The sequence below is a fragment of the Acipenser ruthenus genome, chromosome 18, assembly GCF_902713425.1.
Source record: "Acipenser ruthenus chromosome 18, fAciRut3.2 maternal haplotype, whole genome shotgun sequence".
Lineage (NCBI taxonomy): Eukaryota > Metazoa > Chordata > Actinopteri > Acipenseriformes > Acipenseridae > Acipenser > Acipenser ruthenus.
In genome coordinates, this window is record NC_081206.1 from 33,629,973 (window position 1) to 33,655,285 (window position 25,313).

The 25,313-nt window shown below is 44.3% G+C and overlaps 1 protein-coding gene across 13 annotated transcripts in view; it reads right to left on the reverse strand.

Annotated features, from left to right (window-relative positions):
• LOC117405858 (serine/threonine-protein kinase MRCK beta-like) overlaps nt 1-25,313 on the reverse strand; it is a 64,281-nt gene that overhangs the window by 30,398 nt on the left and 8,570 nt on the right. For all 13 annotated transcript variants that reach the window (XM_058992144.1, XM_058992146.1, XM_058992139.1 and 10 more), the window contains exons 2-8: nt 14,833-14,924; nt 9,204-9,287; nt 7,688-7,783; nt 6,535-6,683; nt 2,773-2,866; nt 724-924; nt 83-331 (exon numbers count right to left, since the gene is read on the reverse strand). In XM_058992144.1, coding sequence (XP_058848127.1) covers nt 83-331; nt 724-924; nt 2,773-2,866; nt 6,535-6,683; nt 7,688-7,783; nt 9,204-9,287; nt 14,833-14,924 — 965 coding nt within the window. The remainder of the gene's footprint in view (nt 1-82; nt 332-723; nt 925-2,772; nt 2,867-6,534; nt 6,684-7,687; nt 7,784-9,203; nt 9,288-14,832; nt 14,925-25,313) is intronic.

Consider the following 25,313-nt stretch of genomic DNA (forward strand, 5'->3'; position numbering starts at 1 on the left):
GGTTTTGTATATGGTCTCAATGCTGAAATTCTAGTTGACGCTAAACTTGTGGCCATTGCTGCAGCCAGATGAAGCCACGCACCGGGTTCTTCAGAACGTCGTCGTCCACGTCGAAGTTGGACGTGTCCGAGGGGCTGCTGACGTCTGGGATGTAGGGGGCGTCTGTGTTTCGAATGTTGCCCCAGTCAATCCCACTGAAGAAGGGGTGCTGCTTGAAGTCTTCCATCCCACTCTGGCCCAGCCGCCTCTCCCTGCTGCAGATGAGCCGCTGGATCAGGTCCTTGGCCTCCTCGGAGACGTCGGGGATGTGAGATGGGAACTGGAAGCGCTCCTGCAGGGCACACAATGAGGAATATATACCATTATTAGGAAAAGATGATCTGAGAGATCATTGAATACTGCTAGGTGTGACAGCCACTGGTTAACAACCTGCAGTTCAGTTCTGTGACCAGCAGGAGGTGCAGAAAGATTTAAAAACAATATTGCTTATGCACAAATCCTGACTCTTTCACTGTTATGCCGAGAGCGAAACTACAACCCCCTTTCCTGTCTTGTACTAGCAAGACATACTATGAGGTTTGTCAATGGCAAAGTAAACTCTGCAGACACTCAACTCTACTAGTGCTGAGCTACAGTGTCTAAACAATTTTCATATTTAGCTGTGTTGCTCAACAATGATGCTAGCATAACATCTGTGTGGGTGTAAAAGAAAAAGGGACTTACTTCATGATTCATAATCTTCCCGTATGTTTCTACCAGCGACTCTGCGTAGAACGGCGTCTCTCCATAAAGCATTTCATACATGCACACGCCCAGAGACCACCAGTCACACTCGGGCCCGTACTTCCCCATCCCGTCCTCCATAGCCTGCAGGATCTCTGGGGAGATGTAGTCGGGAGTGCCCACCGCCACCGAGGACTTCACCTGAACCGGGAGAAGAGACAGCAATGACCAACACAGGACAGAACCCAACTGCACACACACTGAGCCTCACTGTACTGAAACAAGAAGAGACAGCAATGACCAACACAGCACAGAACCCAACTGCACAAACAGTTTTCTCACAATCCTGAAAGGAGGGAAATGCTCTGCTGTGTTTGTAAGGTCGGGGATGTAAATAAAGCGAGATACAGATTACAGATTTACTGCAGAGCTGCTGGTGTGCCAAAGCCTGTTATTCTGAAGAGACAGAATGTGAAGAAACAAAACAGTCAACCACAAAGACTGGCAAAATCTGCCCACGCTTCACTCCACGTAATGCATGACAAACACATTCCCCCAGACAGCCCTGGCCAGGTGCTGGTATCCAGTGAGAATGCTGCTGGGCTGCAGGCTCTGCTGATGTGAAGTGCCCTGCTCAACAGAGACAGACACTGCTACTAAACAGCCCTAAACACAGAACAACGACAGCCAACAGCAATACACACATCAGCAACCTCCATGACTTGGTCATTTTGAATTGTTATTCATTGCCTCAACCAGGGATTTATTGCGTAATTGCCTATTTGTCTATTATGGGTAATCATTTACACTTGGTTTAAGATTCACAAATGAAACAAATGATCAGTATAAAATAGAAGCTGGTTATAAGCCAGCACAGTTTAAGAGTGTGACAGCTGGCTGTTCCATGAAGTATGTAAGGCACACTAGAGGATTCTCCTCACTGCTTGTAGCATGGCGTCTGGGTTTGTATGGAGACACGGCTCGGAGTGTAACATTAAGGACCATGGTACTGAGCAGGATCTAGAACAGAAACATGCTCAGTTTGGAACGAGCTTCAGGAAGATACAGCTGCTGTTACTTGGATCAATCTCGATGACTCGAGTGATAAAGCAGTCGAAAGTAAATATTTTAATAACCTACTGGCACCAGGAATAACAACCCAGCTTATTTCAGCCTTGTAAGGGAACCCGATGAAAATATGCTGTCTAATAAACAGAACGCCAAGCCTGCTATTGTTATCAGACCACAATGACATAAATGATGTCTGAACCAGATGGAACAGCTGAGCCTCCGTTTATGAACTGGTTAGACTAGCGAACAGCAGACCCTTATTCTTCAACAAATGCCTCAAACTGCCTGGCCTGCAGGGCGAGGCAGTACACCCCCATGTCAGACAGTACCAAGGGGGAGCTGCAGGGGGGGGACGGAGAGGCAGTACACCCCCATGTCAGACAGTACCAAGGGAGAGCTGCAGGGGGGAAAATACACACTGCGATTATGGTAAATAACATTACAATAGATCATTCTTAATCTATGACAGTGTCAAAATGATTTCCTGTCCATATTCTTACAATAAGGAGGTGCATGGAGGGTCAGTCAAATGTTTATTTCAGATGTTCTTCCTCCTTTATTTATGATAGTAAGCAAATATTTGGCAGACTCCTGTGACAGGAAGCGCATGTTTATACAGCCAGGGCACTAAATAAATGACAAGCCCAAGTTCAAGATGACTACTTCTAGATTAGAAGGAAAGGGCCTGTGCAGTTCAGAGCAAGGACAGATACTACAACACCATGTGCAAGACAGTGTTCGCACTGCTCCCCCTCCTCTGCACAGGACAAGAGAGCAGAACACCTTTTTAATCTAATGATAATTCAACAAAAACAAACATTTTGCTGTCTGTTATGACTGTCTCATCCAGTGAAAATTATTGCAAACTTCACTGCACAGAAATGAACTATTGGTTTGAGGTTGTAGATCTTGACGATAAGCGTCCAAACTTGCTCCTACTGAGCAGAATCACTGTGCTTCGTTCAAGACTGTACTTACTGTCCCATCGTCCATCATCTTCAAGCAGGAGCCAAAGTCAGCCAGGCGGATATGCCCATTCATATCAAGAAGAACGTTGTCTGGCTTTATATCTCTGAAACAAACACACATAAAAGCACATGACCCTTCAGAACACATTTATACAGGGCGCCAGGGATCATAGAAACAGGACAGAAATGAATGGCAGTTTGAGCCATTCCAGGTTTTAATATGATCTTAAATAGCAGCCAGACCTAGAAGTCGTCAAACTGCTATGGAATGAGAATCTTGCTTCCTTCCATGTACAAAACAAGTATTTCTCTCTTGAGCAGCTTTTGCTAAACATTATTCTGGGATCAGAACCTGTCTCTGTCACCTCCTGAAAAAAGCAACGGATCTGTCCAAGTTCTACCAAGGAAACACATGCTGGACAGTTTGTTTAAATGCAGCATTAAGGCTGCTCAGATTTGAACCTGCAGCCCTCTGCACAGAACAGTGATGGTAGACACACCATATAACCAGTGTGATCAGGGCAGTGTTCATAATAAACCCTTCTGTAATCAGTGTGATCAGGGCAGTGTTCATAATAAACCCTTCTGTAATCAGTGTGATCAGGGCAGTGTTCATAATAAACCCTTCTGTAATCAGTGTGATCAGGGCAGTGTTCATTATAAACCCTTCTGTAATCAGTGTGATCAGGGCAGTGTTCATTATAAACCCTTCTGTAATTGGTGTGATCAGGGCAGTGTTCATAATAAACCCTTCTGTAATCAGTGTGATCAGGGCAGTGTTCATTATAAACCCTTCTGTAATCGGTGTGATCAGGGCAGTGTTCATAATAAACCCTTCTGTAATCAGTGTGATCAGGGCAGTGTTCATTATAAACCCTTCTGTAATCAGTGTGATCAGGGCAGTGTTCATAATAAACCCTTCTGTAATCAGTGTGATCAGGGCAGTGTTCATAATAAACCCTTCTGTAATCAGTGTGATCAGGGCAGTGTTCATAATAAACCCTTCTCTAATCAGTGTGATCAGGGCAGTGTTCATTATAAACCCTTCTGTAATCAGTGTGATCAGGGCAGTGTTCATTATAAACCCTTCTGTAATCAGTGTGATCAGGGCAGTGCTCATAATAAACCCTTCTGTAATCAGTGTAATCAGGGCAGTGTTCATAATAAACCCTTCTCTAATCAGTGTGATCAGGGCAGTGTTCATTATAAACCCTTCTGTAATCAGTGTGATCAGGGCAGTGTTCATAATAAACCCTTCTGTAATCAGTGTGATCAGGGCAGTGTTCATTATAAACCCTTCTGTAATCAGTGTGATCAGGGCAGTGTTCATAATAAACCCTTCTGTAATCAGTGTGATCAGGGCAGTGTTCATTATAAACCCTTCTGTAATCAGTGTGATCAGGGCAGTGTTCATAATAAACCCTTCTGTAATCGGTGTGATCAGGGCAGTGTTCATTATAAACCCTTCTGTAATCAGTGTGATCAGGGCAGTGTTCATTATAAACCCTTCTGTAATCAGTGTGATCAGGGCAGTGTTCATTATAAACCCTTCTGTAATCAGTGTGATCAGGGCAGTGTTCATTATAAACCCTTCTGTAATCAGTGTGATCAGGGCAGTGTTCATTATAAACCCTTCTGTAATCAGTGTGATCAGGGCAGTGTTCATTATAAACCCTTCTGTAATCAGTGTGATCAGGGCAGTGTTCATTATAAACCCTTCTGTAATCAGTGTGATCAGGGCAGTGTTCATTATAAACCCTTCTGTAATCAGTGTGATCAGGGCAGTGTTCATTATAAACCCTTCTGTAATCAGTGTCATCAGGGCAGTGTTGCACACAGCATTCTCAAGTCTGTTCTATTGTTTGTGCAACAAACACATTTCGCATTGTTTTCTTCCTCTTCACGTTTTGCCACTAGTAGGAGTGTCACTGTTTACTTTGAATCCCGGCACAGCTGTGAACAAAGCTTCAATGGCAAACAGTCTTCTCTTGTACCACTGTGGCGCGCCATTGACTCTGAATATCTGCACCCTCGCAAAGTTCAAGAGCCTTGGTTTTTATCTCTCTCTCTCTCTCTTGTAAAATAAACATTTTAATAAAATAAACCATCTAAAATGTCAATTACTACAAGTCTTGGGAATGTGTTCTAATGACAAGTGCCGTGCTCTAACAATCAGTCCCTAGTCATCGCAAACTCCTTTCTTCATGCACTGTGCATGCATGTGTGTGTTAAGAAGCTCTGCTATCAGGAGAAGCAGTGTGACCTGAAACAGAATGTGTGTCACCATCACTGCAACGGGTAGAGTCTAATCATTCAATCTATAGAATAACAGGAAAGGTTATTAGAGATGGCACGGAGTCTGATCATACAATCTATAGAATAACAGGAAAGGTTATTAGAGATGACATGGAGTCTGATCATACAATCTATAGAATAACATGAAAGGTTATTAGAGATGGCACGGAGTCTGATCATACAATCTATAGAATAACAGGAAAGGTTATTAGAGATGGCATGGAGTCTGATCATTCAATCTATAGAATAACAGGAAAGGTTATTTTGCACAGAACAACGACAAGAACAAATCCAGCTTCCTTCTCCAGTGCTTGTTTACTAGTTTCCTGGCTGGGCCCAAGCATCTCCAGGATCAGGGCTCTAATCAACAGCAGGCAGAGCGCTCGTCACCTTCCGGATGTACTTCCTCCAACCACGGGAAAGGAAGCAGGGAGGGAAAGAGAGCTGCAAGGAAGCATCCTGCTAGAAAGAGATCGCTTCACTCTAGACCCGACTGCAGTACAACTGGAGCTCCGTGGCTCTTTGTTTCAAAGTGAAATATTCATGTGAACCCTTGAGGGGACCCCAGCCTCTCCATGCAGCTCTCTATTTTATATGTCTCAATTTTCGTCAGTCCAGTGGGACCCCAGCCTCTCCATGCAGCTCTCTATTTTATGTGTCTCAATTTTCGTCAGTCCAGTGGGACCCCAGCCTCTCCATGCAGCTCTCTATTTTATGTTTGATTTTCCTTGATTGAAGCTGTTCAGAATACAGACCTGATTTCTGGTCTGTCTGCACCACTGACCCAAAGCTTGTCTTGTTCATTTTTACGACAAGGAGAAAAACAAACTGTGTGTTATAAAAGCGGCAAGAAAAAGCAGCCTAATAAACGTGCCCCCATTGTTTATTCCTTTGTAACAATAAAGCCCACGATGCAAACTGGACAGAATCCACGTCCGACAGAACGTCTTTGTTGTGCATGTACCAGAAACATGAACACAGTGCTTCACTGCTTCTATAATCCATGTCACTGAACATGTACCAGAAACATGAACAGTGCTTCACTGCTTCTATAATCCATGTCACTGAGCATGTACCAGAAACATGAACACAGTGCTTCACTGCTTCTATAATCCATGTCACTGAACATGTACCAGAAACATGAACACAGTGCTTCACTGCTTCTATAATCCATGTCACTGAGCATGTTCCAGAAACATGAACACAGTGCTTCACTGCTTCTATAATCCATGTCACTGAACATGTACCAGAAACATGAACACAGTGCTTCACTGCTTCTATAATCCATGTCACTGAACATGTACCAGAAACATGAACACAGTGCTTCACTGCTTCTATAATCCATGTCACTGAGCATGTACCAGAAACATGAACACAGTGCTTCACTGCTTCTATAATCCATGTCACTGAACATGTACCAGAAACATGAACACAGTGCTTCACTGCTTCTATAATTCATGTCATACAAATAAATTACCTGTGCACATAATGATGCTGGTGAATGGAATGAATGGCCAGAACCATTTCTGCCAGGTAAAACTTGGCCATGTCTTCAGGCAGGCGATCTTCAAACTTGCTGAGTAATGTCAACAGGTCCCCTCCGACGTAGTAGTCCATCACTAAATACTGCAGCACAGCGAAAGAGACAATTAGATTACACAGATCTCCTCATGTAGTGTATAGTACAGATTCAGTACACCTTGGCACATTCCAACCACTGACTGTGTCGGTACATATACAATACAGTACAATTCATCAGAAGAAATCTAAAGCTGGGTCTGGTTTGTGGAACACGTGGAATGTCCTGTTAACAGAATCTGGCCTCCACTAAGCTGGGCATGCCCCATTGACTGCAACAACACCACCACATGCATGGTAAAAGCACTGGGCTCTTCATTACAAGGTCATGGATTTCAGCAACTTCCTGGGTGCTGCATGAATGCTTACAACAGCTAAGCTTGCTATGAATGTGTGAAATATCTCAAGCACTCAGGCCCTAGCATTGGCCTGTCTCGGGCCACAGAATGGGACACTTGTACTAACGGTAGAATACTCTACTCCACTCCATGGACAGGGTTCTCATTCAGGATGAGCTTTATAACCAAACCTGGTCCCTGAGAGCACGCTGTGGTACTGCACCTCCCTGAGAGCACGCTGTGGTACTGCACCTCCCTGAGAGCACGCTGTGGTACTGCACCTCCCTGAGAGCACGCTGTGGTACTGCACCTCCCTGAGAGCACGCTGTGGTACTGCACCTCCCTGAGAGCACGCTGTGGTACTGCACCTCCCTGAGAGCACGCTGTGGTACTGCACCTCCCTGAGAGCACGCTGTGGTACTGCACCTCCCTGAGAGCACGCTGTGGTACTGCACCTCCCTGAGAGCACGCTGTGGTACTGCACCTCCCTGAGAGCACGCTGTGGTACTGCACCTCCCTGAGAGCACGCTGTGGTACTGCACCTCCCTGAGAGCACGCTGTGGTACTGCACCTCCCTGAGAGCACGCTGTGGTACTGCACCTCCCTGAGAGCACGCTGTGGTACTGCACCTCCCTGCAATGCAGCAATGAGCTAAAGGAGCCCTAGATATGCAACACATTGAAGCAGACCGAATTAGATTGCATTTCAGCATACCAAATAGTTATCATCCTGGAAGGCATAGTGCAACGTGGTGATCCACTGGCAATCTCCATTCACTAAAACATTGCGCTCCTCTCGAAAACAGGCAGTCTGTACAGAAACAAGGACAAAAGAAAGAGAGAGAACAGTCCTGGTTAACAGCTTAATACAGAGTGTACCACAGAAGAGCACAGACAGCAGTCCTCTTTCCCATGGGTCATTTATGTTCCTGATTCAGTTCAGGGTTCTCATTCCCACCCTTTATGGTTCTCATTTCCAAATGAACTGTGCCAGTTTCAACAACCCTCGATGACCATTATTTAGAATCAGATCCCATTGAAATGTGAGCACAGCTGCTGTTAACATTATTCTCTGACCCAACAGGATGAAGGACAAACCCCAGGTGTGTGTGAAGAGGCAGGTTCTTCCAGTACGAGACGCAGCCTTCAGTCACTGGAAGCTACTGATCGATTCAAGAGCCCCTCCATCTCCCTTTATAGACACAATGTGTAGGAATGAAAACATTGCACAATGGAAGCAGTGCTGCATCTCCCTTAGAAAGCAAAGTATATATAATTGACAATTCTATTTTAGGTAAAGATGATGCACTAAGTCATATTAAACCCGTTTCTTCAAAAACAGCCCTATTTTTATTCTCTCTGAATCAATAATACTGATACGTACTATGTGCAGTGTAATCTGACTGCAGGATTCAAGACGCAATGTAACTGATGTAATCCGACTGCATGATTCTAGACAATGTCACTGATGTAATCTGAATGCATCAATCAATCAAATCAATCTTTATTTCATATGGCACCTTTCATAGTGGACTACCATCACAAAGCACTTCCATGAATGCATGATTCAATACACAATTTGTACATGATTTTATCTTGCATAATGAGCTCAGTTTTTGCATACTGTGTGAAGAATGCAAAAACAAAACAAGCTCACTAGATGTGTCTTCTGCTTCATTTAAGATCTTGTTAATTAGACAGCAGAAAATGACCCGACTAGTGGGACGCTAAAAGAAGATAAATGGGTAAGTGGCTGAACACACAACAATCTTCCTTCTGTACGCTGTGCAATATTACTCAGAGTGAAGGATTAGTGATTAACTTGATGTTGACAAAAGCTGTAGTGACATAAATGTGTTACTAAAGACCAGATGCCTGTAGGGACGGTCAGATCTGATTGCAGATGAAGAAAAAATAGGTCAAGCTTTCAACAAAATGAGGCAATTCATGAGCTCCAGCCGTACGGCTGTACTTTCATTGGGCAATAATAATGATCTTGATTAGAAGAGCAATAAAATAAACACATCAGATAATTCAAACTGTTCAGACAGTGTCCAGCGAGCGCTTTGACCAAACAGAAAGAGGGTCCATCGGGTCCAGCAGCGCTGTGATCGAGGGACAGGGTTAGGGTCTGGGGTAGGGTCTGGGATAGGGTTATGGGTAGGGATAGGGTTATGGATAGGGTCTGGGATAGGGTTTAGTGTACAGATGATGATAACAGCCTGACTTACTTCAGCTCGTTTCAGCATTTCCCATTTGTTCAGGATCTTCATTGCATAAACCCGCTCTGTGTTCTTCATTTTCACAACAGCAACCTAAAAAACAAAAGCACACCACCATGATGGACCGCGTCTGTGTCCTGGGTTCAAATGTAAAGCGCTTCTCTTAATGTAGCTGCTGTTTGTAGCCGAGGGCCCCAGCTGAGGTCCAGGGCTGTCCTGTTTGTTTGTTTTATTGTACAGCTGGGACTGTGAGGCACATCAAAGATAATTAATTTGTGTGCTCACTCAAGGTCATATTGCAAGGAAATATACGCTGGCCTTTCTCACACACAATATTCCTCACACATGCACCACTTCTAACCCTTATTTTGACTGCATGCATTATTATTATTATTATTATTATTATTATTATTATTATTATTATTATTATTATTATTATTATTATTTATTTTCTTTCCCATCTTGCTGAAACAGCCCTTTCTCTTTGCATCAGTCAGCAAGAAAATAGCCGTGTGGAAATCTGATTCAAGCTACCTGACTCCCAGACTTGTAACCCAGTGGCCAAGTATCAGAGCAAAAAATAAACCTTTCAACAGTAACACATACAGTATCCTACACAGGAGATTATAGGCAGGGTGCAGGTGCACAGGGTTGGGTAAGGTACAGTACAGTACACCCTCTCACTGCGAATCACACTCCATGAAATCCAATGGGACATCTCTTGCATTAGACCTCATGCCTGCAAGGAATGGGAAATGCTACAGTAGTTATTTGATATTTTTTTTCGATTAATAGAAAATAAGATTGCTGGTAAAACACAAAGAGATAGGAATCACAATAAAGGTTAAGAACACTGTTTTAATCAGATCTCAGGACACCTAAGCCCTGTTTGCAAACAGGAATGTCTCTGTATAGGATGCAGAGCTCTGTTGGCTCTGGGCTTTAAGCCAGTTTAACCTTCTTCTCCTTAAACCATTGTGACATCAGCAGGGCAGGGAGCAACGCCCAATGAGAACGCTTAAAAAACGTTCAAATCAGCCACCAGGTTTGACCTCTGATGATTGGACAAAGGAGTTTACAAACACTGCACATATTTTGCTTTTGTTCAACAGTATAGCACAGTTATTTGACATTTCTTTTTTTGCTAAACCAATACAGGTTTACATGGTTAAAGTACTGTGAGACAGCTGGACTCATACTGAAGCCAGAGATGTTTCTTTACAGTATGTCTCCTTGAAAAAACACCACAAGAAGCATATAAAGGGTTGAGACTGTTTGAAACAAAGCCCTGTCCTGTTAAGGCTCTACAAGGAGGAACAGTATTATTTGAAGCGTGCTTGGTGTTTTTAAATAGCGGTACCTATTGCAGTGGTTTCTAGTCCCAGATTGAGAAAGCATTGTGGTGATTACTGCCTGTTCCAATGAGGCATTACACAGCTAAAGAATCCGTCTGAGACACACCAGAGCAGCCCTGTGGACACACCCAGGACTGACCTCACTGCAAAAACAAACAGCTGCTGCTCTGCACAACAATCTCTTTGCCTTTTTTAGACACAAAACTATTACCCTGCCTGCAAGAAGTCAGCCAAGCTCTCCCTACTGTAGAGCAGAGTCAGGAATAGCTGCATACTGTGCGTGTGTGTGCGCGTGCGTCTGTGTGTGTGCTTGTCTGTTCAGATGGTGTGTATGTATGTTTGTTTGTGTGTAGGTGTGTGCAGGTGTGTTGGTGTGTGCGTGTATGTGTAGGTGTGTGCAGGTGGTGTGTGTGTAGGTGTGTGTGTGTTGGTTTGTGTGTGTGTAGGTATGTGCACTGGTTTGTGTGTGTTGGTGTGTGCAGGTGTGTGCGTGTGTGAGTGTGTGTGTGTGTGTGTGTGTGTGTCTGTCTTTGTGGTTCAATCTTCCAGATCAGGTGTGGCTCTGCAGCTACAAAGTCATTTCTCAGATGATGCAACATTGGCGCAACGGCCAATGAGAACGCTGACAAAGTTTCCAATCAGACACCAGGGTTGACCTCTGCACTTCCATGTATGAACCACACTGTACTGAACTGGGATTTCACTTAATTTCTAACAACAGCACACAAGGGTACACCCTAAGGAAGCTTCACTTCAATGTCTTAACAGAATGCTTACAAAGCAAACCTGCTGGACGACAGCACAAGCCTGTGGAAGGAATTCAGTGGCAGTGCGGACATGTGGCAGGGCTGGGCAGGAAGGAAAGCATGGCGCTGCAGACAGGCTGGTCTGATCCCTGACTGTGGCAGAGCTGGGCAGGAAGGAAAGCCCGCTAATCTGGACAGGACGGTCTCGCTACAGCGCTGCCAGCAGGTGGCCAGAGGAGAGGACGCCAGGCTGGAATGAATGCAGAGAAGGGTCTAAAGGAAATGCACACGGCATCAAGCTCTTCTTGCACCTCAATATTATACTGCCTTTAAGTGTGTTTCAAAGGAGATTAAACAGGAATAAAGTGTGATCTCGGCGCTCTCTGTAAATCTGTATATCACAGCTATGCCACTTCAAATTGCCAAAGACCAAAACAAAACAAAAGCTCATTAAAATTAATATCCATCATCACTCTTTCAAAATCGCATGTCGAACACAACAAATCAAAACAGGAACAGCAAATCAGCCGTTCCTTCAATCTCTCCGGCAGTGCAGAGGCTGAGGAAATGTCCCTGGAAATGAGACTTCACAGTGTTCGGGAGCCTGTCCTCCAAATGCTCGGACTACACAAACAAATACATCGTTATTTCAAGGAACTGCGTGTGTTTGTGTCTCTAGAAAATCCATGTGATGTTCACGGCATTGGCAAGTGACACTCCAACCATGCACACTGTACCCTATAGGAAAACCCTGCAAGAGACACTCCAACCATGCACACTGTACCCTACAGGAAAACCCTGCAAGAGACACTCCAACCATGCACACTGTACCCTATAGGAAAACCCTGCAAGAGACACTCCAACCATGCACACTGTACCCTATAGGAAAGCTCTGCAAGTGACAGCCCCTCCCTGGGCAGTCAGATCAGTGCTACAGTATGTACAGAGTCAAAGCCATCCCGTACCTGAAGATCTCAATATCCCAAACCGGTGTGTAATAAAGCAGTTACAGCAACACACAGGAGGCACTTCCAGGCTTCAGCTGCAGCGCGCCCTGTCTCCTGTGCTGCAGTACTGGTCGCCTCCACACACAAAGCTTCACCGCTCTTTAGTGACTCTTGTTTCCATACAGAACTGCAAAGTGGCCGACTCCCTTTCTAATGGGTTTGTGATGTATCTTATACCAACTAAGATGACTAAAACTGCCCTGCTGCTGCAAGTCAGTGGGATGTAAGCAGAGGCACAGAGCCAGACTGCGAGGCTGCAGAGCTGGACAGATAAGAAGAGCAGGGCTGAGCCTCACTTCAACCTTCAACACCACCATCCTCTATCAAGTATATTCCACTGCACTCACCAATAAATATACAATTAGAGGAACTGGCAAAAAGAAGAGCCTTCCTGTCCGTTTGCAAGGTTCTGTTGTAAATAAAAACACATTGGGGTTTCTGTGCCGGCTTGTGTGGGTGAAAAGGCACATAATCTGTTTCAGGAAACCACATGTTGTTACAACTTCCTCTCTCAGAAAATAACCTTTTCCTGAGGTTTTCCTGGATGTGGTCCCATCCGCTCTGGTTCTGTAAACGGACTGACGTTTCAGTTTAAACTGAGAAACAGTACGTTCTCCTGTGTGTGTGTGTGTGTGCGTGTGTGTGCGTGCAGGCGTGTGTGTGCGAGCGGGCATGTGTGTGTGTGCGTGCAGGCGTGTGTGTGCGAGCGGGCATGTGTGTGTGTGCGTGCAGGCGTGTGTGTGCGAGCGGGCATGTGTGTGTGTGCGTGCAGGCGTGTGTGTGCGAGCGGGCATGTGTGTGTGTGCGTGCAGGCGTGTGTGTGCGAGCGGGCATGTGTGTGTGTGTGTGCGTGCAGGCGTGTGTGTGCGAGCGGGCATGTGTGTGTGTGTGTGCAGGCGAATGTGTGCGTGCAACGGATTGAAATCTCAGTTTAAACTGACAAACAGTACGTCCTCCTGACTCCCAAAAGCCTGCACTGTGTGGTCTGTCTCTTCAAGGACCTCAGAGAGCTCAGTTTCTGACAGTCCCAATGCAAACATACAATAATATGAAACTATTCTGTTTCTTTATCGAAGGAAGCAGATCAACATTATCCAGGCTGCTATTACACTGCAGTACCTGTGAATGCTGAAAGCACCCTTCAGTAACAAAGAGGACTGTAGGCGTGCCACAGAGTCTAGAGAAACCCTAACCCCGGATCGGACCGGCAGGGAGTTCCCTGGCCTGGGGTTTTCCACCTTGTTTTCACAGTTGTTTGTCTCGTCTTATTCCATACTAGGTTTTTTTTCGTCTTGAAAACAAGGAAGTATCTGTTTTCAAACGCCTATGAGATCTCTCCATGCAATACAAATATGATTATAATAAAACATATAAGGATGAAATATAACTAGGCTTATTAGCATTTATAGCAAAAACGGTTTATTATTTGATAGATTTTTTTTTTTTTCTTGGTTTTGGCCTCATTTCTGTGCTTGGAAGAAATTGTAAATATTTAACAGCATTTGGTGAAAAAACATACAAGAAATGACAGCACTGAATTAACAGCACAGCAGTGTCACACCACTGCTCAGAGTCCTAAACTGCTGCTGAAAACTCCCACACTCGGGCTGCCACGCCGTCGTGTTGTTTTCAGAGACAAGCAGCTCTGCAGGACTGAGACAAAGAGACAAACTGCACTGCAGGACTGGGACACAGAGACACGCAGCTCTGCAGGACTGAGACAAAGAGACAAGCTGCACTGCAGGACTGGGACACAGACAAGCAGCTCTGCAGGACTGGGACACAGAGACAAGCAGCTCTGCAGGACAGGGACAAAGAGACAAGCTGCACTGCAGGACAGGGACAAAGAGACAAGCTGCACTGCAGGACTGGGACACAGAGACAAGCAGCTCTGCAGGACTGGGACACAGAGACAAGCAGCTCTGCAGGACAGGGACAAAGAGACAAGCTGCACTGCAGGACTGGGACACAGAGACAAGCAGCACTGCAGGACTGGAACACAGAGACAAGCAGCTCTGCAGGACTGGGACACAGAGACAAGCAGCTCTGCAGGACTGGGACACAGAGACAAGCAGCACTGCAGGACAGGGACAAAGAGACAAGCAGCTCTGCAGGACTGGGACACAGAGACAAGCAGCTCTGCAGGACTGAGACAAAGAGACAAGCTGCACTGCAGGACTGGGACACAGAGACAAGCAGCTCTGCAGGACTGGGACACAGAGACAAGCAGCTCTGCAGGACAGGGACAAAGAGACAAGCTGCACTGCAGGACTGGAACACAGATATATATATATATATATATATATATATATATATATATATATATATATATTGGTATAAATATACATATTCAAATATTATCAGTAGTTTAGTGGTCTGCTGTTTTGTGTTGTTACTCGAGACCTGCTGAGATTTGAAGTCTTGATGGGATTAGTTTAGTTTGAGCACTATCGAGTGTTTAATAGTTCTGGATGATTGGCTCCATTACAGTACATCAAAGTGCAGAGTGTAACAATGCAGACCCTCTTACCTCACCGAATGCTCCTCTGCCAATAACCTTCAGCATTTCAAAGTCATCTCTGTGGAGCCTCATTTCCTTCACTGCGGTTGTGAAAGGTTTCACTGCAAGAAAAGCAGAAAAAATACAGAATCAAATATAAATATATATTGGTTATTGGATTCTATGAGCCCTGGACTGCAAGGAAGAAAACTCTAAAGAGACACAGTCCGGACTGGACATCAGTGTTCTACATAGAAATAAACTACTAAAGAGACACAGTCCAGGCTGGACATCAGTGTTCTACATAGAAATAAACTACTAGAGAGACACAGTCCAGGCTGGACATCAGTGTTCTACATAGAAATAAACTACTAAAGAGACACAGTCCAGGCTGGACATCAGTGTTCTACATAGAAATAAACTACTAGAGAGACACAGTCCAGGCTGGACATCAGTGTTCTACATAGAAATAAACTACTAAAGAGACACAGTCCAGGCTGGACATCAGTGTTCTACATAGAAATAAACTACTAGAGAGACACAGTCCAGGCTGGACATCAGTGTTCTACATAGAAATAAACTACTAAAGAGACACAGTCCAGGCTGGACATCAGTGTTCTACATAGAAATAAACTACTAAAGAGACACAGTCCGGACTGGACATCAGTGTTCTACATAGAAATAAACTACTAAAGAGACACAGTCCAGCCTGGACAACAGTGTTCTACATAAACTACTAAAGAGACACAGTCTCTGGGGTAAGATTGTTAGTCGGGGAGCCACGATGTTCCCCCTTTCTCAGAGAAGTCTTTGCTTCAACACACCTTTATCCTCTACAGTATACTGGCACTCAGAAACACTAGCAGCCCGCAGCCTGCCACATGAAGCACAGGTAAAGGGACAGGCCAGTAATGGAAATGGAGTTTATGCGTCCTATCCATTCAGGGCTTTTTACCATATGTGGACAAACCCTGTGTGCAGACAGTGAGCCCCACAAGCACACTACTGTAGATATACATCACTTGCCAGCCATGTTTTAAACAGCACACTTCTGTTTTACAGTAACCATAAAGCACATCATGTCCGTTTATGTACAAGATCATTAAGAGAATGAGGAACTCCTCCTGAATAAACGAGGTGTCAAGGGTATTAGCGCTTCTTAAAAACATTTCACACAGACCCTACACAATGTAGGCATGCCTTTGACAGACTGAAAGCCTTTGAATGGACTGGGTGGGCAAACTGTGTACTGTATGTAAAGGGAGACTGCTGCAAGCATGGCTATGAGCAATGCACTGGCTATAGCAAAACAACACTGGCTTCTCTAGGTCACCTGTGTGCACTTCCTGGCATTCTTAAAACAAACACATTTAAAAATGACACAGCATGCATTCCAAACCGCTGAGCATCCCAATGTAATGTATTCCCAGCAGGGGAAGCACAGTCCTAGTGCTTTGATAGGAATCTGAAATGGATGATGGGTAAACAGCCAGGAATCCTAGCAGTGCCACCCTGTGAGCGTGGTTTTGAAGCCCTGGCTGCAGATTGAATTGTGGGCTGCAGAAGGAGCTGGCCTCAGTGCTAATGTGATAATGGAGCTGAAAGACAGAGCTTTACAGCAGCTTTCTCGTGCAGATGGGAACCTAGCAGACGACATCGTCCACTGGGAGGGATGGACTATGAAAATACCGACCGGTCGCTTTTTGAATACTTGAAATTATTTGAATCAGGCTATTGTGCTTTCAAACTACTTTAGGAAACTGAAACGGAATCTTCGGAACATTTCGGATCTGCAGTCGACTGCATAGTTCCTTACAGTGTTCTGTAGGTTGTATTTCACAGAACAAAGCAAAGTTTTTTAAATGGAAAAATACTTTCTACTTTTGTTACATAGACAATTCAAACATGGTGCAACTTCAACTCAACCTTTTTTCTGTTTTTACTCCAGGCTTCACATGTTTAACATGAAGAATAAGCACAGTTCATTATTAGTGCTCTTCCAATTGTCTCCAACAACAGCCTAGGATCTGAAGTGTTTGTTTTAAATGAAGAAGTGCAGATCCTGTGCAGGTGCCTGACACAGAACAGACCCCCCACTAAACACACACACAAGCTACCAGAACAGATGAGCTGCACAGACCTCCTGCCACAGTTACATCAGAGTTAGGAGGAGTCTCATCTGAAGAGCTTAATTCACCCTTCTAATGAAAAGCACGCTGGCACACACACGCACACACGCACACACAAGCAAGCACTCGCACGTAGCCGCACGTTCATTTCATTTTCTATAGCTGCCATCAGAGCAGCGCGTTCATTTCATTTTCTATGTAAAGTGCTAAATCACAGGGCGTTTCATGAAGCACTGTGCTGCTGCATGAGAAATGTTTGCTATTCTTTTTGCACTTCAATGTGACCCTGTACTTTGTCTCCTAGAATCTTGCTTTAGTGGTATTTAATGAGTGATTGAAGCAGTTACAGAACAGAAGTGGCAGTTCAGGTAAAGAGGTGTGTTCAGATAAACAGGACACATTGCCACTAGAAGAACGAGGCTTTACAGCAGCTTGTATAGAAAGCTGTGAGAGTATTTGTCTGGGCTGCTTCGCTACAGTACAAGCCAGCAGAGGTCACAAGCACAGGCTGGCTTACTGTGTTGTATTTTGTAAAAGGGTTAGGCAACATTTTGGGCAGGATCTTATTTTTTTTATTTTTACTGATTTGACACTATTGGCTATTGAGACCAAAGCTTCCTTTACACAGTGTTCCTGGCAAGACAACTCAGACTGACAGCACACTATACAAGTCATTAGGTTCATTTTCCGAGTGAAGTATAAAATTAATTGGTTTGTTTTGTTGTTTTAAAATCAGCGAATGTCTGGCTGTTGAAAGCCAGTTCAAACCACAGCAGACTGGAACCCTTTCCCTGGTTTCCATTGTATCTGCAGACCTGCAGCAGCAGAGCACACTCTTCTCTGACTTCAAAGCACATTCAACTTGAAAATGGGTGAATGGGATAGAAAAGTACATGTACTGTATTATACTGTCACTCACACGTAATAAAGTTTCAGTCTGGAAGTAACACTCAAGTACATTGAAGAGCTACAAAGCAGTTTCTAGTTAACAGTAAGCAAGTAATTAATAAGTCTCTGTGTCTCTCTCTCTGAGTGCATGTGTGCATGCGTGTGCGTGCGCGCACGTGAGAGTGGGTGCATGTTTGAGTTCAGAGCACCCTGTCAATGGGGTTTTTATTATTCAGGTATCTACCTGACTGCATTGAAAGCAAACACTCAGCGAGAGAACGGGTTAAACACTGTGTGCCGCGTGCAACCCAATCTCTTAACAACAGGGAGAAAGTCAACAAGCAAATGAAAAGCTATGGATGACAATCCAGTGGCCTGATGTTGCTATTAAAGAACATAAGAAAGTTTACAAATGATTTTCTGTTCTGAATGCCCCTTTATCTAATCTGCATTTGTGACCCCTGGTCCTTGTTTCTTTTTTCAGGTCGAAAAAGTCCCCTGGGTCGACATTGTCAGTACCTTTTAGGATTTTGAATGCTTGAATCAGATCACCGCGTGGTCTTCTTTGTTCAAGACTGAACAGATTCAATTCTTTAAGCCTGTCTGCATACGACATGCCTTTTGAACCCGGGATAATTCTGGTCGCTCTTCTTTGCACTCTTTCTACAGCAGCAATATCCTTTTTGTAACAAGGTGACCAGAACTGAACACAATATTCTAGATGAGGTCTTACTAATGCATTGTAAAGTTTTAACATTACTTCCCTTGATTTCAATTTAACACTTTTCACAATATATCCGAGCATCTTGTTGGCCTTTTTTCTAGCTTCCCCACATTGTCTAGATGAAGACAATGACCTCATACAATACAAGGCGTGTTCGGTTCAGACCTACAAAGCCTGGCCTCACAGTACAGCAGCTGCTCATTGTTAACAGTGGTTTTCAGTTTCTCCTGTGGAGTCACCTGGAGAGACGCACTAACATGTATTACCAATACTTCGTCCGCCTTACAGTACATTTGCTTGTATGGTTTTTATAAAAACACATTTCAGCCCTGCACTTCAGTACCATTTGCAAATTAAAATTTTTTTAAAACCTTATCTATTAAACTTGATTTATGATCAGTGGCTGTACAGTGTGACTAATGCCTAAGCAACATAAAAAGGAAGAAAGATAAACGCAACAAAACCTTGAATTTCATGAATCATGAATTTGCTCCCCATTTGAATCCATCACTAATCCTGCCAGACTAGCTGGTGCACAGAAGGGAGATGCTATTTATATCTGGACTGATGACCGCTTCACACATGAAGCTTATCAGCTGATCTTTGCGAGTGCCAGACTTGTAGTTACTGGAGTCCAATCTAAAGCTAGGTATTGAGGCCAGGAAGAAATTCACTGTTTACAATGCCAGTCACAGAGCTCCGGCCACTGCAGCAACTAAACCCGAGTCACAGAGCTCCGGCCACTACAGCAACTAAACCCGAGTCACAGAGCTCCGGCCACTGCAGCAACTAAACCCGAGTCACAGAGCTCCGGCCACTGCAGCAACTAAACCCGAGTCACAGAGCTCCGGCCACTACAGCAACTAAACCCGAGTCACAGAGCTCCGGCCACTGCAGCAACTAAACCCGAGTCACAGAGCTCCGGCCACTGCAGCAACTAAACCCGAGTCACAGAGCTCCGGCCACTGCAGCAACTAAACCCGAGTCACAGAGCTCCGGCCACTGCAGCAACTAAACCCGAGTCACAGAGCTCCGGCCACTGCAGCAACTAAACCCGAGTCACAGAGCTCCGGCCACTGCAGCAACTAAACCCGAGTCACAGAGCTCTGGATACAGATATTTCACCATATTTTAAGTTTTCAGATGTATAAAAGCATGTTGTTTTGTTTAAAACCACAGGTTTCGGTAGCAACGGTTGTTTCCTTTCTCCTTTATTATTGAACCCTATGCACCGCAGTGAGGTTTCTTCATCAATCTCATCTGTTCAGCAGTTTCATTTCATCTTGTACAGTTACTGTGGTTGAAGAAACAACAAACAAATCTGCCCTCACCCTCGAACAAGCAGAGCAAGTCTGGCCACTTCAGTACAATCGTTTTCAGAACACTGGATTATTAAAGTGGTTTGATGCCTTTCCTGTTTTTGAATATATTTCCACTATTTCAACACTGGTTTGGAAAGCATAGTCTGCTTTATTAGTATAACATTAGCTCTTGCTCCATATCCAGTGTCACGTGCCCTAGTGTTTTTGGAAATGGGTTATCATCACTATTGGTTATTAAAAACACAAACAGATTTATGAACCAAAAGAACTAACACACAGTAAGTTGGCAGATAAACAGCAGTGTCAAATCCTGAAATCCTCTCTCCCCTCTAAATCAATATGATTAACCAGACACTCCCTTTAACCTTATCTGTTCTGCGCTCCTCAAGCTATAAAACACAAGACTTCACTTTAACAATTTAATAAGGAAATGAAATCATTCCATCAAGTGTGTCCACCTTCCCTCCACCACTGAAGCTGATTAAATAAGAGTGCCACGGCTCGGAATCCCAGCCAATCAGAGTGCCACGGCTCGGAATCCCAGCCAATCAGAGTGCCACGGCTCGGAATCCCAGCCAATCAGAGTGCCACGGCTCGGAATCCCAGACAATGAAGAGTGCTCAGTTCACCGAAGGCATTTTATTAGAACAGTCGAATTAAATCTGCACACCGCAAGTCCAAGTTCCTAAAGGCACCCTCTTCTAGTAATGCTGTACTAGATCTACCAAGCGCTACCCTGAATCGTCTTTAACCAGGGGCTCCTCTTGAGCTTGAGGAAGGAGGTTCAAGCTGCTGGATTCACCCACTTACTGTCGACCTTCAATGTCTATCACAATGAAATGAGTTTACCAGTATATCAGATCTGAATTGCATTGTATGATTAAAAAAAATGACAATTACATCACTTTCCCATGAAGGAACACTGTCCCAATCATGAGTAACCAGACTGGGTGCTTGTGACCTCCATAAATTTACCATAACATACACTGTAAAGAGGGACGTAATGGAATAGGCGAATCTGATATATCTTAAACAAAATGATCCTCTTAAAAAGAGTGTTTACTTTAAAACTTAAACCTTTATTTAATGTTAAGAAAAGCCTTTGGCAACAGCCACACGTCTGGCGATTACACACAAGCAATCCAGCCCCTCTCTGCTCTCATCCTGCAGCACAGCCAGGCTCGCAGGTTTGGAGTCAGAACACAGAACATTTGGAACTTTGATTCTAATTTCTGCTCACTTCATTCTAAAAAAAAAGACATGGTTCCGCCTAGACTTAATGCAAGAGAAGTGAAAATCACAACTGAGTAACTGAAGGTCTGCTCATCACTATAATGAGTCACATTCGCTTCATAGCCACACCAGTACTGTGGGTGTGAGAAAACACTAACTGCTTTGAAAAGGTATCATAACCATATCCGATTATCACTGCACAGCATTTACAATGATGATACGATATGCAACAGTGGGATAATGTGTGTGTGGCACAGCCAGGCAGAGACAAGGATATGATAATGTGTGTGTGTGTGTGGCACAGCCAGGCAGAGACAAGGATATGATGATGTGTGTGTGTGTGTGGCACAGCCAGGCAGAGACAAGGATATGATGTGTGTGTGTGTGTGGCACAGCCAGGCAGAGACAAGGATATGATGATGTGTGTGTGTGTGTGGCACAGCCAGGCAGAGACAAGGATATGATGATGTGTGTGTGTGTGTGGCACAGCCAGGCAGAGACAAGGATATGATGATGTGTGTGTGTGTCACAGCCAGGCAGAGACAAGGATATGATGATGTGTGTGTGTGTGTGTGTGGCACAGCCAGGCAGAGACAAGGATATGATGATGTGTGTGTGTGTGTGGCACAGCCAGGCAGAGACAAGGATATGATGATGTGTGTGTGTGTGTGTGTGTGTGGCACAGCCAGGCAGAGAAGGATATGATAATGTGTGTGTGTGTGTGTGGCACAGCCAGGCAGAGACAAGGATATGATAATGTGTGTGTGTGTCACAGCCAGGCAGAGACAAGGATATGATGATGTGTGTGTGTGTGTGGCACAGCCAGGCAGAGACAAGGATATGATGATGTGTGTGTGTGTGTGGCACAGCCAGGCAGAGACAAGGATATGATAATGTGTGTGTGTGTGCGTGTGGCACAGCCAGGCAGAGACAAGGATATGATAATGTGTGTGTGTGTGTGTGTGTGTGTGTGTGTGTGTGTGGCACAGCCAGGCAGAGGCAAGGATATGATAATGTGTGTGTGTGTGTGTGTGTGTGTGGCACAGCCAGGCAGAGACAAGGATATGATAACGTGTGTGTGGCACAGCCAGGCAGAGATACAGCAATGAGGAGGCAGTCATGGCTGCATCAGATAAAGAGCCTGCTGACTTCCTGCTACCACTTCTACATATTATTCATTAGTTTAATTTCATTTTGGAGCAGCTGTAGCTCCAATCTGTCTCGGTCTCACAATAGCGTCTGACTCACCTTACTTCCTTTGTTAATGTGTCTGTGAGATACAGTACAGGAGCATGTGATCAGTTCAATGCGGAATGCTCTGTAATGCCACCCATGTACAATCACACAGGCTTTTGCTTTGCTCTAGGAGTATGTGGAAGTACATCATCATGTGTCAGGAGCCCACATTCATCCCAACTCTCTGAAGCAAAACTTCTCCCACAATTGCCCAGTCTTCACTGTCCAGCCCCTTTTCCATATCTTGGACTCTACAGTTCTGTTAGCTCGGAGCTCTTTGTATGCAGATGCTGCACATTCCTTCGTGCTCCTGTTGACAGCAACGCATGCTGCAGAATTACAAGCACGGCTTTGAGCAGGATCCCAAGCTTTATACAGCTGAGCCAGTTGAACCTGTCCTTACAGATGCTATGGACCCAGACTGTAAAGTGCAATAAGCATTTCATAAGCAATAAAGGAATTTGCGTTTCCTGAACAAAATGAAACAAAAGTTTGAAACGGCGGGTGGGAATTTGCTTCACTCTGGTTTGATGAACACAGGAAATGTTCACAGCAGTTTTACCACAATATTACCACAATGTTAATGGCTGCAGAGGAGAGCTGCTCAGGAAGCTGCTAATGTCATTTCACATAAAGGATATTCGGGGGGGTCGTTTTAAAGCTGACTCAGTTTGATGATGGAGCACCACAAGCATTAAATCAATGCGCTAATGAAAGCAGTTACTATAGCAGTCAGACTACAGCAGCAGCGTTCTGGCGAATGGGAAGACTACAACTTTAGCTCTGTTTAGTGAACTTTCTGTGGGGAGGTCACAAGGTTGCTGAGGTCATGAGAAACCCCCAGAATGCCACGTATCCAGGCTGCACCCCAAGCAGTCATTAACCTTCACACCTGTCTCCATGGGCTTCTCTTTGTGTTCCTTCGCTGCAGAAAGGGAAACAGTTACATCAGGCGCTGATGTTTGGATTGTCTCTGTGAAATCAGCCAGAACTAATACTTCTCCATTCACATGGGAAGTGGAGTATCTGAGAGCTGATGATCAGTTCAAGAGTTCAGAGGCACCTTCACACGGTCCAGAAGGAGAAGGCATTTACTGTACAGGTGATCAGGGGAGGTACTGTATCCATCCAACACATCAATATACAGACAGGAAGTGCTTTAATACATCTTCATGGCAATGCCATCTACATCACAGTAATCACTGAAACAAGTATAACAAGAGAAGTGTGACGTCGAGGGTCTCAGATAAAATAAGAAATCATTTCAACAAGTATAACAAGAGAAGTGTGACGTCGAGGGTCTCAGATAAAATAAGAAATCATTTCAACAGGTATAAAAAGAGAAGTGTGACATCGAGGGTCTCAGATAAAATAAGAAATCATTTCAACAGGTATAACAAGAGAAGTGTGACGTCGAGGGTCTCAGATAAAATAAGAAATCATTTCAACAAGTATAAAAAGAGAAGTGTGACTTCGAGGGTCTCAGATAAAATAAGAGAAATCATTTCAACAAGTATAAAAAGAGAAGTGTGACTTCGAGGGTCTCAGATAAAATAAGAAATCATTTCAACAGGTATAAAAAGAGAAGTGTGACGTCGAGGGTCTCAGATAAAATAAGAAATCATTTCAACAGGTATAAAAAGAGAAGTGTGACGTCGAGGGTCTCAGATAAAATAAGAAATCATTTCAACAGGTATAAAAAGAGAAGTGTGACGTCGAGGGTCTCAGATAAAATAAGAAATCATTTCAACAAGTATAAAAAGAGAAGTGTGACGTCGAGGGTCTCAGATAAAATAAGAAATCATTTCAACAGGTATAAAAAGAGAAGTGTGACGTCGAGGGTCTCAGATAAAATAAGAAATCATTTCAACAGGTATAAAAAGAGAAGTGTGACGTCGAGGGTCTCAGATAAAATAAGAGAAATCATTTCAACAGGTATAAAAAGAGAAGTGTGACGTCGAGGGTCTCAGATAAAATAAGCCCAACATGATGCCCTTACAGATGCTCTAACAGCTAGTACTGCATCGGAACCACATCCCCAGTCTTCTCTCTTCTGTGAGAGATAATGAGCTGGGATCTCAGACTTACATCTGCTCTGTAAACATGGATGCTGAGGAATTTCACAGCATGCTTTACAGAACCACAGAAGAGCCCTGCACACATTGTGGAGTACTGGCAGCTACACTGGGCTGATGCAGGTCTGGCTATTCTCACTGAACACACGCAGACGAGGGCTTAAACAACTGGGACCCTCCACTGAACTCTATAATGTGCACATTAAACAGCTGAAGTGATGGTGTTGGGTTTCCAAACTACCGCAGTGTACAGTACTGGTGCAAAATACAATCCGCTGAATTACATTTACAATAAGACAGAGTGACAGCACTCTAGAGCAAGAATAATCAATACAGGGGAAGGCTTGATTTCTGCTCCGCATCTCACAGCACAAAATCAACGTGAAAAATGATAACCTGGGGATGTAAAATGAGCCCCAGCGCACAGCCCTGGACTGCTGGAGACGGCACAGCTCTGCTGGGTCACTGTCACTTCCTCAGTATTGAGGGTTTTCCCAGGGAAACTTCACTCACACAGCATTCCACAGCTTGCTAAAACTTGCTGGATTTATTTGGTCACACGCTGCGCTCACTATATAAGGCTTGAACTTGCATCCAGCTGCTCCGCATGCATTCTGGTTACTTCAGCATTTGAATGCAGTGCCAGAGCAGGAGTTTGCTTCTGTGAGGGTGGAACTAAACCAAAACAGTGCAGTATTACTCAGTGCTGTAATATGAGCTGCATGGCATGTGAAGGTGATACACACACCTGTATAAAGCATTACAGTGCAGTATTACTCAGTGCTGTAATATGAGCTGCATGGCATGTGAAGGTGATACACACACCTGTATAAAGCATTACAGTGCAGTATTACTCAGTGCTGTAATATGAGCTGCATGGCATGTGAAGGTGATACACACACCT